Source organism: Ipomoea triloba, chromosome 2 (assembly GCF_003576645.1).
Source record: "Ipomoea triloba cultivar NCNSP0323 chromosome 2, ASM357664v1".
Classification (NCBI taxonomy): domain Eukaryota; kingdom Viridiplantae; phylum Streptophyta; class Magnoliopsida; order Solanales; family Convolvulaceae; genus Ipomoea; species Ipomoea triloba.
The window spans coordinates 2,597,521-2,611,312 of NC_044917.1; the positions used below are offsets into that span (position 1 = coordinate 2,597,521).

Genomic DNA, 13,792 nt, shown 5'->3' on the forward strand with positions numbered 1-13,792 from the left:
TATAACACCCTTAGAGAAAGAAGAGGAGAAATAATTTTAGTCTTCCATTGTGATCAAGGAGCTCCAAAATATTTTTCTCACTCAAGGATTAAGTGTAAGTAAGATCCTAAACCTTGTTGGATTAAATCATCTCTAGAATTCATGTGTTGATGTTTAGTGCATGAAAATGTTGTTATTGTGATAATATTCTTAAGGTCTTTGAATTCAAGGAAGGAACTAGCAACTACTTGGTTTAAAAGCTTCCATTGAGGTAAGGAATCCCTTAAGTTGGCTCAATCACTTGAATATAAACAATTGCTAGGAAATTACACGGTTAGGAATTTTTACGTGCTAATTATGTGTTATGCCATAGATCTATAAATTGGCTTCAAAAATCCTTACTTTGATTTTTGGTAAACTCTAATATACATGTTATAGCTATTTTATGCATGTATAGGTTGTATTTATGCCCATAGAAATCTATACTTGTGAAGTTATTGAGTAAAAACCAAACTAGTTTCCAGCAGTGACCTTTCGAAAATTATTGGGGAAAATTGGTAAGGCATTTTGACTCCAAATTTTGTAGACATGTAGATCAACAAGTGTAGAACCTACATATAAAATTTCATAATGATCGGAGTAGTATAAGTATGATTTTCGCACCCTTTTCCAAAACTGGTCCAGTGAGAAGAATATTTCGGACCAAGGGCAAAAAGGTAATTTTCTGTGTTAATTCGTGGACCTATATGACCAAAACATTTTATGGACATCAAGTACTATGAGTTAGGGTTCTACCATAAAAATTTCAAGTGAAAAAGAGTTCGGGAACTATTTTTAACGGCCCGATCTTTCGGGTGTCGTCAGCAGAAATCTCCCAGCAGAGGGCCGGACGCGGCACGGACGCGCGCGTCCGCTGCGCGTCCGTAGGCGCCCAGCCTTCGGCACAGCACGCCGAACCAGCGGACGAGGTCCGGACGTGCGTCCGCCGTGCGTCCGCTGGCGCGGCCAGTCGCGAGTCCGCGCGACGCGGACTCGTTTTCGACTTGTTTTTGACCCGGTTTTTCCCCGATGTTTTTAGGCTTAATTGTTGTGATATTTTGAGAGCCTACGGGCATCCGGGTGAGTGTTTTGGAAGCCAAAATATTATACTTACATATTTTACGATTTTGGGGAAATAATTGTGCTTTGGAAACTTTTATGACTCTATACTTGATTTTCCGTGACGTGACTAATACTAACCTAAGCATGCGGGTTGGGAAAATATATCTGAGTGAGTTATTGGTGATGGAGTCGTGTGATGAATTAATAGTGGATGTGTTTCGTACCCCACTCGTGAATTAAAGGTGGATGTGTTTCGTACCCCACGTGAGAGTTGGAAAGGTGGATGTGTTGTGTACCCCACCGAGATCTAATAGTGGATGTGTTTCGTACCCCACTCGTGAATTAAAGGTGGATGTGTTTCGTACCCCACCGTGAATAAAACGTGGATGTGTTTCGTACCCCACGTGAGAGTTGGAAAGGTGGATGTGTTGTGTACCCCACCGAGATCTAATAGTGGATGTGTTTCGTACCCCACTCGTGAATTAAAGGTGGATGTGTTTCGTACCCCACCGTGAGTTAAACGTGGATGTGTTTCGTACCCCACGTGAGAGTTGGAAGGTGGATGTGTTGTGTACCCCACCGAGATCTAATAGTGGATGTGTTTCGTACCCCACTCGTGAATTAAAGGTGGATGTGTTTCGTACCCCACCGTGAGTTAAACGTGGATGTGTTTTGTACCCACGTGAGAGTTGGAAGGTGGATGTGTTGTGTACCCCACCGAGATCTAACAGTGGATGTGTTTCGTACCCCACTTATGAGTAAGGCGAGAATTGTGTACCACGAGTGATGTGTGAGAGCTAACCATCGGGTGAATCAATGACTGTGTTATATGCTTGAATTACTGAAATAAAGTGAAACTGCTTGTTGTTAGAATGTTTGCAGGTTGATTGCAACTGTTGGGTAATGTTACCTTACCTTATTATTATTGATAATTATTTTTGAAAACCTTTGTTTATTTTCAAGTGACCTTGGATCTCCTTACTTAGCCGTCGCGCTAACTGCACTTCATTGTGTACCTTATCAGATGAAGTCTAGCGTGGGTATGCTCAGGTAGCCGATGAGCTCTGAATAGGATGGAGGTTGAGGTTGAGATCCTAGAATAGCCACCTTGGAAGAATTATGTCCACTTGTATTAAGTTGGACTTGGGATGTATTTTGATGTTGTAAGTTTAGCCTGTGCGTTTGGGTATAGGAGAGATACCTAAGCGTGGCGGTAACACCCAGTTTTCTGCTTTTTGAATTATTAGCTTCCGCTGTGATGTATACTATTAGGGATTTCGTAATAAATCCTAGATGTGAAAAATTGGGGTGTTACAACTCTAATCAATCACTATTTATCTTTTTTTATCTTTTTTTTAATGGTGTAATTAAATTCCAGTCGGCCAACCGGTACGGTAATTCGTGGACAGACCGATGATATATGTTACAGTCATTTGTTGTGATGTATAGGCCACATGTTGGCAAATGGGAAAACGTATATGGAACACATTTAAATTAATGTAATTGAATGATGAAGCTAAGAAGAAAATAAGAGAGTAGATTGTAGATTGACTAATTAAGATCGATGCCAGATAGTATATAGTTCTAGAATGGAAGTTTTGTGTATTAGGTGAGTTGTACTTGTTTAGAATATGCAACAATTGTAGTATTAAAACAAAAAAGAGAACTCACAAGTCAAATAATAATAATAATAATAATATTGAGATAACTTCATAGTTGGTAATTAAACTATTAATGTAAATGAATCCGGAAACAAAAAGAGAACTCACAACTTAATTAAATTGGCTTCTGAAAATCATTTTTTCGGGTTTCCATTGGTTTGGTAAATAGTGAAAAATGTGAGTCAAAGAAAAATAATTGTCTGGTAATATGTTAATATTAGCATTATTAGTTATGAATTTTAAATATTATTTTATCATTTTATAAATATTATGGTATGCTATGAATTGAATATATTTGTGATTATGTTGGATTTAATTATAATTTTTTAAAATTAATATTTTTTTCTAAAATTTTATTCTCTAAAAAAAATTATATTAACATGTCTAACGAATTGAATTTAAACGGGCTATTGTATCATATCATGTTGTGTAGACTCAATATTTAATTTGTTAATTAAATGTATTTATCGTGTCAACCTATTTAACATGTTTAAAAATTGTGTTCGTATTAGAATTCTAATTCGTTATCCTTAATGTGTCATGCTTGTGTTTAGCATTATCGTGTCAACTCATTAAGAGATTAATTTACACTAATTGCTAAGTCTAAATTAAACTCCTACAAAATTTATAATGATTAAAGAGATTGTATACAAAAGATTTAATTAAAATCTATAAAAAGTTTACTATTTTAAAAGTTTACAAAAGTATTATTTAACTGAATTTACCTTTCAAAGTGTTAATAAAAAATCATTAGTTAATAAGTTGTTAATTCAATTACAATATCAAATATTTAACTTTTGTATACATGCATAATGTTAAAGACGACACAACGTTAATAATTGTTTTTTTTTCCTTTTTTAAATCCACCTACCAAATTAGGTAATTCCGGCCATGAATTTAATCCCACCTTACCTTCCAAATTAAGGTCATCATAATCCAACACCGGTCAATACCGACCATGTGCTCTACCCCTCCCATGTTTTTTCACTGCAACGTATTTCCATCTTTGTGGTCAATGCTAATATAGTAATCATTACTACTTTTCAAGGTCACAAATGTACACCACTCCAATTTCGTGAAGGTAACTGTTATTTAAAATATCTTAAAATATAGTTATAGTGGTTGTTGTATAATAATCTATAAATCACATAGAAAAAGTAAATTGTATTAGAAAGATCAAGATAATGTGTGATTAATTTAGTCAAGTGAGTTGTACGAGAATCATACTTCATTTACTCAGCAGTTAGTAAGTATACTGCTAATGTAACAGAAGCACGTTACAGTGATTTTTTGTGCAGTATAGGCCACATGCTGGCAAATGTGAAAACGTACAAAACACATTTAAATTAATGTAATTGCATGATTAAGAAGAAAATAAGAAATTAGATTGACTAAGATTTAGGCAGATCATAGAATAGTTCTAGAATGGAATTTTTGTGCATTAGGTGAGTTGTACTTGTTTAGAAAAATGCAACAATTGATCAAAATAGTATTGAAAGAAAACTCACAAATTGAAACACAAATAAATAAATAAGATCGAGTTAACTCAATAGTTAGTAATTAGACCGCCAATGCAACTGTAACATCAAAAAATCAAATTCTTGTAGATTAATATATTGATGGCAATAGGGCATTGAATCTAAATTAGTCACGTATAGGTAAGAATAAAGAGGTTGTATCCCAAACTAAAGTATTTTGTGGATATGATTAGGTTGGACCGATTGTTTCGTTATTTAGTCTCAATAAACATATATAAGAGGACATTGATTGACCCATTAATGGAGGCTGTTGGGCTATGGTGTTTCCAACAGGTTCTGAGGTTAGATCAAAGACATATTTAATGGAAAAATTAAATCTCTTATTAAGCCCGGCCAGTACAAGGTGATTAGGGTTTAAGACAAGTTAATTATTAGCCCAATGCAAGAGATGGATCATATCATTCATATGTAGAAAAACAAAAAGTTGTCCCATTGGAAAATACAAACACAAATCAATCACTCATCTTCAATGTGCTTGGATTCAGTCTCTGGAGAAGAAAGAAACATATAAAATTTGCATCTAAATTGATCAATCATATCAATTAGCCTCTTCAGTCATAAGATGGGGGGTTAAAATAATTTAACCATTAATGGAGGTTAAATCAGGGCTGGGGGAGCAGAATGCCTCCTTGTGGCTCCATGGGAAGACAGCTTCTTCTTTCCAGGACCTCCCTTCTCCATTGTTCCATATCTCTTCTCTAAGACCAACAATGGCGCCCCCTTTCTTGATCTAGCTTTTCTTATTTCCATTGGTGCCATAAAAGTTGGATTAGGATTGACCTGTGGCCTGGAAATGTGATCACACTCTCTTTCCATTGCCTCTGCACTGCTATGCCTCCTGGAATGCTCTGAATTCTCACTGGGGTTGCTTCTTGGATCGTCGTTTACCTGGATTCCCTTGGAGCTCAGATTCGCACTGGTTTTGCTTCTTGGGTCGTCGTTTTCATGGATTTCCTTGGAGCTCAGATTCACAATGGTTTTGTTTCTTGGATCATGGTTTTCGAGGCTTCCCATGGAGCTCGGATTCACACTGATTTTGCTTCTTGGATCGTCGTTTTCATGGCTTCCCTTGGAGCTCAGGTTCACACTGGATTTGCTTCTTGGATAATCGTTTTCATGGCTTCCCTTGGAGCTCAGATTCACACTGGATTTGCTTCTTGGATCGTCGTTTCCATGGCTTCCCTTCGGGGTCACCTCCACTGGCAATTGCCGGGTAGCAGGTGGGCATCTTTGCTTGGTGGGGGTTGCAGAGCTCTTACTGTCATTAACTTTTGGGGTAGTCTTAACAGGAAAAAGGTCATTCCTAAGATCCTTGTTACTAGACCTGGCATTAACTTTTGGGGTAGTAGTCTTAACAGGTGCAGTGTCATTGCTGCTAAGTTCTTTCATTACTGCAATTCTGTTTTCCCATGGCCTGGCAGCCATCCACCTTTCTAACCAACTCCAACCCCATTGTGGATCGTTCGGATCCATCGTTTGATTCGTGGATTTCAAGGAGCTCCTCCTCGTCATCTATCACAACACCTCGCATTACATTCAATGTATCATCATATATGACACAACATCAATAACAAAAGACAAACAGGTTGTTGTCGTCATGGACAACCTAGGCTGGTTTACCTTCTTATCGTCCTTTGCTGACTAGGGTCATAAAACAGGATTTATCCTGTGACTGCGGTTTCCCTAGTCACTCAACAAAAAAAAAAAAGGTTGTTATACCTGATGTGTGTTAGCATATGACAGTGCCCTTTCCCTTCTCTTGGCTGCCTCCTGCCTGGTCTCAATTTTTGCTTTGATCTGCTCCTTTGTATGTGTGCTGACATCAAACTTGCCTCCAGGAGACTGCACGTGCAACTCCGGGTCAGTTCAGACCATTATTGGCACTCGAGGCATTTTAAAAAAAGACAGGTTAAACTGATAGTGAGACTGCACATTTATGTTTTATATATTATATGGACACTCACAGATGTTTTTGACTTCTCGAGGTCTTTCTCGGGCTTCTGCTGGAGCTGTCTCTGGAGTGTCCGGTTCTCCTCGGACAATCTATTTCTTCGGGCACGAACCTCAGCCTGCAGTTTAGCAATTGTCTGCATGCACTTTAAGGTTGTCATGGCTTGTTGCTTCACAGATCTCTCTGAGATCATTGATTTCAACCTCACTAATTTCCTTAGGCCCTGATGTGCTCTCCTTGCCTTAGACAAACCCAAAGACACTGTAAAAACGCGTTCTGTCTCAACTAAAAGTTTAAACTCAGTGAACACTCACCAGGTAACCCCGAAAAGCCGACTGTATCCTGATAGCAGCCATCTCTTCCATCGATTTACGCGAGCTGCGCGCGACAGACGTGAGGCGAATCACCTCCGCGGCCGCCTTAGCAGCTGCCACTGCCGCTTCTGCAGCGATGGCGCTGGCGAAAGCGACGGAGTAAGCATGCCTGCTCTGCTCATCACCATCTGCTCTTGCTGTTGTCTCCATTTCAGGTAAAGGATTCAACAGAGCAGTTTCTCCATTCTGAGGACCATTATCAAAGCTTTCTTTCTTCTCTGTTTCAGCCCCTCTGGATTGTGCCTCCTGGTAGAAACAATGAATTGAACAGTCAAGAAACAACATTCTAAGTATGTAATTGCAAAAAGGGGATCAGATCATCATAGAGTGAGTCCTGCCTGACCTTGTCTTTCTTCTTGTTATCAGAATTCCAAGCTTTTTTCACTGCAGAAAACCAGCTTCCTTTCTTCCCCATTTTCTGCCAATTGGTGTTGGAAATTCATAAAAGAAAAACCATCAAAGCAAGACGTTTGATTCATACCCACAGGAAATACAAATCCACACTAAAAACACATAAAAATGTCCCCATAAAAATCGCAAAAATCAGGGACAATCCCTACCAAGTTAGTCTGAATATTGACTTGGTAACCCCATAAGATTTCTAATTTGATTACTGGGAGCAATCTATTGACTTTATTAGTTTGAGCCATCAGCTATGGATAACCTAGACTGGTTTAACTTCTCGTGATCCATCGACTAGGATCACAAGGCGGGATTTACCTGGTGGCTGCGGGAATGGGATGAAACACCATAATATCCATGGTTTCAAGCTACAATGTATCAAAAGGGGTCAAAGAATCTCCAATCTATTTCATAACAAATATAAGATCTCTCAAAATACCAAAGCTACAAATGCATGAAAAATCCATCCAACCCACAAATTTCCTTCCATTAAAATGCCAAAAATAGATTAAAAAAAACCCCACAAAAGTAATGAGCACCAAGATGACAAAAACCATAAGAAAAATTGAACAAATATACCTGAAGCTGAAATAAAACCGTTGGATGATGCCTAGAAAAGCAAGAAAAGAGGATGGCAATAAGGTAGAAGAAAAGAATAATAATATTATAATTATTATCTAAATTGGCAGCTAAAAAAGAAGATGATTAAAAGCTACAGAAAAAGAAAATGGTTTTTTTTTTCTTCAGAGGAAAGGATGTTTCCGGCGCCGGCAGGGAGAGGCGGGGGAATGGTGAATGACATTCACAGGGAAAAACTAGGAATGTGGGGAATGGGGAGTAGTTGAAACAGGAATAACGGCCAGGGGTATTTTGGGCATTTCGCAGAGGCTTAGGAGTTATGGTGGTGTGGGGGCCCACATGTCCAATTCTGAAACGCCCGACATCTTACCGACCTCCGGTCTTTCCGTTTAAAGTTGTGAGGGTAATAAACGGAAAGCCAATTTCGGATCAGTAATTAATTAATTTTGACCAGAATTAACTGACAGTTACTTACGATTAATTAACACAACTTATTGCTTAATTTGATATTAACTTTCCTTTAATTTACCCTCCCAATGCCTTTATTAAAGGTGGGAACTTTTCAACTAATTAACACGCAATACTCTCGTGTGATATTTTAATAATGTGTACACTTTTTCTAATGTAACGTGTAAATAATTAAAGTTTGAGTTTATGTTCAGTCGGTATTAGAGCCACATAAGTTGGGTGCACACAAGAGGCCACGGGAGTGCTGAGTACATGATGCACTTGCACAACACTGAATAGACTGAGTGCACACTACATACTAATCCAACTCTCTCCACCACACAAACAAGAGGGGTACATGATGTACTTGCACTCTTGTAGAACTTCATTTCACATAACCTTTCAAGATTATTATCCATATAATTATAATTAGAGTGAAAATGATTATCATATACTAAAAATTAGGGAACTATACATATGCTAAATTAATAAAGCAGATAAGAGATTTCACTTTCTTCATTTAAGAATTGCAGGTAAGAGTCTCTTTCACAGCAGTATAAAACATGTCTTCACGTTTACTTGTTTCTGCAGCCTTCCCAGAAGCAATGATGAGAGTTTAATGTATTTAGGAACTTCAGTAAGTAAGCAATTAATAAATCATGAAAATGGTAGGCACTCTTTATCCTATGTAATCATGCATGTTGGAGAATTCATAGTTTTCCTTAAACTTATGTTACTGGTGAGTTCATAATATATACATACAAAACATCTGTCATTGTATACATATATACACCCTTCATGTTAATGTTAAAGGTTCTTTTGATTTGCCTGTATTTTTACCATTAGCCTTGTGGTACTCGTGAGCAAACTGAGGATATAATATAACCAGCTAATACTAGCAGCTGATTAAAACAGCTAACACCTATCAGCTAATTGCCAAACACCCCGATGCAGAATTGCAGAAACTTGGTGTTCACGGAAACTATGAATTCAAACATTATAGATCTTCATAGAAACACAATTCAGATAACTTGGTCTGCAAATTACCATATCTTTATTAATAATTAACACCCAGATGTTATGTCGTGTTACAAGAATCCACCATCAGCATACTGCCGTTTCGTTGGCCCTAGCACGCTTCATTGGCGGTTCGCAAGCTATATTTTCCTGTGAGCTTGTTTCTGAGCTCTTATTCTGGGTAAGCAGCGCGCCTGAACTGCTGGCATCATTTGCAGACAGTTCAGCGTTGGTGTTATCCAGGTTTAGCGGTTCTTGATTGTCACTGGCGGGTGGTGAAGGAGGATGTTCGTCTGGTTTTGAGGACGATGCCTTCAATTCTTTCTCCATCTCCCTCGTCTTTTCGTACATCATTTGCAGGTATTTCCCTTGTTCTTCTATCTGCAACTGCAGCTTCCTCTGTGTCTGCAGATTAGAGATTTATCACATTACATCATGTGGAAACGCAAAACAGCTAAGGTGTTCAGTTTAACTTCCATCAGAAAGTACGCGAATTTCTATTTCAGACATTCGAGTGAGAATAACATTAAGAGAACTTGGCACCATCTGAGCTATGCATACCTCAAGTTGCTCGTGAAGCTGCTTTTGAACTTCCATCTGCAATCTCAGTGCTTCTGTTATACCCATACTCCTGTCAGAAAACATCCAGACATGGAGATTTTAGCAGCAAGAAACGACCAGCAACTAAAATCTGTGAAGGGGAAACCACTCTAAAATATGAAACCACAACTGAGGAAAACACAATTTGATTCATTTTAGGGATATTGATCTAAATTTTGCGTTTTAAGACAACTCACATCTTTGATTCAGCATTTTCCAAAGAGTTATTGAGATAAGCTACTGATATCGCTTTTTTCTTTTCTTTTATAATGCTGTGTTATGGATAGAGACTTACGGTTTCAAGTCAAACGATGCTAAATCAGGGATAGTAACCGGCTTCTTCTCTGAGCTTCCTATAAAAACATCACACCAACACTCTTTGTAGGTTGTCGATATAAACAACAATTTAACGGGGATGATCAAGGCATTACATACCTTCTGTTGGCTCCGTTTTGTATCTGGTAGTTCTGTATTTCTGAAATTCAAAAAGAGAGACAATAAGAACTCCGATTAAACTCTAGAGGAGTTAAAAGAGTCAAAAATCTTCTGTATACCTGCAAATGGCTTTTGACATGATAAATTGTCAAGCCTTCAACCTTCATGAGATTCAGCACTCCCTTTGGAGTAGCCTCTATGGCACAACACAACTTAAAAAACGTGAGCAAACTTCGAAATCTCAAATCCGCATAAGATTGAAAACAAAGCATAAAACAAGAAACAAAAACCAAGCTACTCACTTTCCATACCACCAAGCTTATTGACAGCTTCTACGAAAACTTCATGGAGTTCTGGTGTCCAACGCATCCGTGGTTTGGTCAGTGTGGCGGTGGACAAAGGGCAGTTTTGTTCAGATGACGTTGGAGTTGGATGATTCAGTTGGGGCTGGGAAACGGCAACATCAGTTGATCCCGGCAACACCTGGATAAAAGAGAAGAAAAACACATTGAAGCAGAATTAGCCATCACTCGTAATACCATGCAGCTATCAAGGTTGACAAACAAACCTTAGGTTCGGGATCTGGAAAGTTAACATCAACAAGAATATCGCTCCAGTTTGGATCCAAGGCATCGTCATCGTTAATTAGCTCATCAGCCCATTCTTGCCAATCTTTTCTTTTAGCATAGTCATCAGATGACATGACTCCAGCAAGTGTCTCTACCTGGCCATTCTGAACTGAAATATTCGGTTTATAATCAAGAAACTCATGATATGCATCATTACCCCAGGAATCAACATTGTTAGAAGCAGATGGAATTGTCATATTGGAAAAAGAATTTGTCGTTTCCTTGTGCTCCGAGCGAGCATGAAAGGCATCTGGCAACTTGGGATACCTCTCCTCTATTAAAGGCAGAATAGGTAGAGAAGTAGAAATAGCTCCAGAGACACCGATTTTACTATGTTCTGCTTCACTCGATATCTGAAGAAATACTGCAGGACGCATGTTCATTTTTTATCCATGAACTGAACAAAATGAAGCTGTTTATCTGTCTCTGCAACTAAATAAGTACAAAAATAAACAATTCAATATGAAAGAAGTGAAAAAGGAAAAAAAAAATATTTAAAACCAAGAGTTAATAGGTAAATCAATCATTCTGGCATGTCTTTAGTCAGACATATCTACTAAGAGAATTTGAGAATCAGAAAATGAAATAAAGTTCATATAGTTTTCTTCAGATGCAAGGAGAAACCAAGACAATTTCACATGCCATAGGAACCAAATCAATGAATAGTACCCCACATAGACTTGCTAAACGTTTCATATCATCTCTAGATGGAATTTCTGCTTATGACAAAATTGTGACTGGACTGAAGTCTGAACCATGTATGAGATCATAACAGACCATATTAAGCAATGCACAAATATAAATTTGACACACACACACACACACACAAGAATTAGAGTTATTGGCACTGGTCCTCCCACCTAAGAGACAGTTGAGTCACCGTGATTTACCCTTCCACCATTCTGTTGGGCTGGGGTGGCGGGCCCTTGGGGCGAGAGAATTTCACCTTTTGTAGGTAAAGAATTAGAGTTATTGGTTTGGAGTACTATACTGAATCATAAATGTCCACTCAAACATTGATCCATTTGATTTGATTAGTGAGTCCAATACACAAAGATGTTAAGTCAATGACTATTAACATAGCTTTCAAGATAAAACACATTTACAATAAAGCAAAAGTAGTATCTCAATCACAGTATCAACAAAAATAAGCTGTTGACTTGGTAACCGCAAGGTTTCAAGTTCAATTCCTAGCCGGAGCGATCTATTGACCTTCTTGGTTTGAGCCGGTTAGCGATGAGCAACCTATGTTGGTTTAGTTTCTTGTGGTCCTTTACCAGCTAAGATAACAAGGCAAGATGTACACAATACACACTCTTGATTAGTGACTGCAATTTCTCTCGTCAACGAAAAATATCAAAAGCACCACCACCATCACCATCCCATGTTATAGATAATCTCATAATCCGGCCAGCCAAATCACCAAGCCATACTCCATCATCATCATCAAATTGTTCAAATAACCACCATACACCGACCTAAGTTCTCATCCTTAATCATAACAACAGTTCCAAAGAAGTGGGCCCACCCAGCAATCAACAATCTCATCAAGAAAAAAAAGACCTCGACCCAGACAACAAAAACACTATAATCCTTAATCATAAGGAAAACTAATAATAGCTCATATTCCTCTAGCCACCAAGATCAAAACTTGCTAACGAAGAATTGTTTAAAATCTTAATCTTGTTTGTGAAATTCAAAATCAGCCCAGCTCAAGAATATGCAACAGAAGAACAAGTCAAAGGCAGCAAAAATGGGAACTTTCACACGCGACCATTTCATCACAAGAATGCATAATAACACACACTAACGTTCATATAAATTAAACGCAAGAAAAAAGAAGAGAACCCCGAAGTGACTACGCTAAAACTTGGCAATAAATCTGAGAATGATAGGAGTATAAAGATTGGACCTTGATTATTATGAGAAGCAGCAGTAAAAGAGGAATCTGACTGAATGTTTGGTGGCGGCTGAGGAATCTTATGCTCAGGAGCTCAGTGGGCAGGGAGGCCGAGAGGCCCGAGACCATAAAACTTAGCGTTAATGGAAAATTTTGGTAGAGCTCTTCTGATTTGCCAAATAAGAGGTGAATGATTGGTTGTTTTTTTTGTGATAATGACGATGCTGACGATGATGTTTACGTTTACAATAATAATAAATTAATATATGTGGTTTTGTTAGCTCTGCATTCTTATTTGCTTCTCTTGTCTCTCTGCAATCACCTTGGGCCGTTTGGATTTTTTTTTTTTTTTGAAGAGGAAAATCTGCCATCACAATTCTAATGTGGTACAAAATTTTCATGTAAACTATATTTTTAATATATTAAAAATACATTATTTACATACTGAATATATTATTTAATACAGAGTAAATGTATATTTAGTATTCAAATAATATATTTTTATATTAAAATATATATTTTATTTATGATATATACAACTGCGTAGATAATAGTTTATGGGATAATAATTAGTAATATAATAATGTGTATATTAGGTAATTCTACTCATATAAAAGTTAGTTGTGATGGTGGCACCTCCCTCTTGGGCCCATAACAAGCAAGTAGGTTTTCGTTTTATTGAATCCATCGTTGTGGGATCCTTTTTGGACAAATTGCTCAAAAAGTCACTTTCCAATTTATAGAATGTCTGTATTTCTTAATTAAAAAAATTGAAATTTTACATGACGTTTGGTTGGGACGAGGGAAAAATAATTGTAATTCGGTAGAATTGTAATACAATGAATAAAGTAGGAATTGAAATAACAGTGTTTGGTATGCAGAAATAAGAGTATAGGGAATTAAAAGGTAAGAAGCAAAAAATGACTAAAATGTCCTATGATAGATGTAGTAATAATAATAATTCTTTCAAAATAATAATAATTCTTTTAAAAAAAGAATGATAATACTAATACTAATAATAATAATAACCCTTTCAATTTTTTTTAAAAATAAGGATAAAAGGTATGGAAGAAGGGACAAAATTATATTTATACTAACAAAATTTTTCCTCTTCTCCACCGAATTAGGTACCCCCATGAATTGCAATTTAATTCCCTCCAACCAAATAATGTAATTTGG

General features: G+C 37.3%; 2 protein-coding genes across 4 annotated transcripts; both read right to left on the bottom strand.

The window, feature by feature from the left end:
- Positions 1–4,647: 4,647 nt before the first annotated feature.
- On the bottom strand, positions 4,648–7,802 carry LOC116009842 (protein IQ-DOMAIN 1-like). Of its 2 annotated transcripts, XM_031248992.1 has the most exons (6): positions 7,586–7,802; positions 6,948–7,022; positions 6,545–6,850; positions 6,244–6,471; positions 5,999–6,121; positions 4,648–5,791 (listed from the first exon to the last, which is right to left on the bottom strand). In XM_031248992.1, the coding sequence occupies exons 2-6, from the start codon at positions 7,017–7,019 to the stop codon at positions 4,877–4,879; spliced, it is 1,644 nt and encodes a 547-aa protein (XP_031104852.1). In that variant the 5' UTR covers positions 7,020–7,022; positions 7,586–7,802; the 3' UTR covers positions 4,648–4,876. The 2 variants fall into 2 exon arrangements, with proteins under 2 accessions (XP_031104852.1, XP_031104853.1); XM_031248993.1 differs by lacking the exon at positions 7,586–7,802 and having other exon boundaries at positions 6,948–7,491.
- A 1,029-nt stretch (positions 7,803–8,831) lies between these two features.
- Positions 8,832–12,820, bottom strand: LOC116004489 (protein PHOSPHATE STARVATION RESPONSE 1-like). 2 transcript variants are annotated; one of them, XM_031244567.1, is made up of 8 exons: positions 12,626–12,820; positions 10,653–11,139; positions 10,387–10,567; positions 10,204–10,280; positions 10,085–10,124; positions 9,945–10,002; positions 9,611–9,680; positions 8,832–9,454 (listed from the first exon to the last, which is right to left on the bottom strand). In XM_031244567.1, exons 2-8 carry the CDS (start codon positions 11,094–11,096, stop codon positions 9,137–9,139), a joined length of 1,188 nt encoding a protein of 395 aa, XP_031100427.1. In that variant the 5' UTR covers positions 11,097–11,139; positions 12,626–12,820; the 3' UTR covers positions 8,832–9,136. The 2 variants fall into 2 exon arrangements, with proteins under 2 accessions (XP_031100427.1, XP_031100417.1); XM_031244557.1 differs by having other exon boundaries at positions 10,653–11,145; positions 12,626–12,819.
- Between the last annotated feature and the right edge of the window lie 972 nt (positions 12,821–13,792).

Excerpts from the sequence above, each read along its gene's own strand:
- LOC116009842 (XM_031248992.1), bottom strand. The coding sequence starts at position 7,019 with ATGGGGAAGAAAGGAAGCTGGTTTTCTGCAGTGAAAAAAGCTTGGAAT. Across the intron at positions 6,472-6,544 it reads CGGCTTTTCGGGGTTACCTG|GCAAGGAGAGCACATCAGGG; the intron begins GTGAGTGTTCAC and ends GGTTTGTCTAAG. Across the intron at positions 6,122-6,243 it reads TCGAGAAGTCAAAAACATCT|TCTCCTGGAGGCAAGTTTGA; the intron begins GTGAGTGTCCAT and ends TTGCACGTGCAG.
- LOC116004489 (XM_031244567.1), bottom strand. The coding sequence starts at position 11,096 with ATGAACATGCGTCCTGCAGTATTTCTTCAGATATCGAGTGAAGCAGAA. Across the intron at positions 10,281-10,386 it reads TAAGCTTGGTGGTATGGAAA|AGGCTACTCCAAAGGGAGTG; the intron begins GTGAGTAGCTTG and ends GTTGTGCCATAG. Across the intron at positions 10,125-10,203 it reads ATGTCAAAAGCCATTTGCAG|AAATACAGAACTACCAGATA; the intron begins GTATACAGAAGA and ends TTTGAATTTCAG.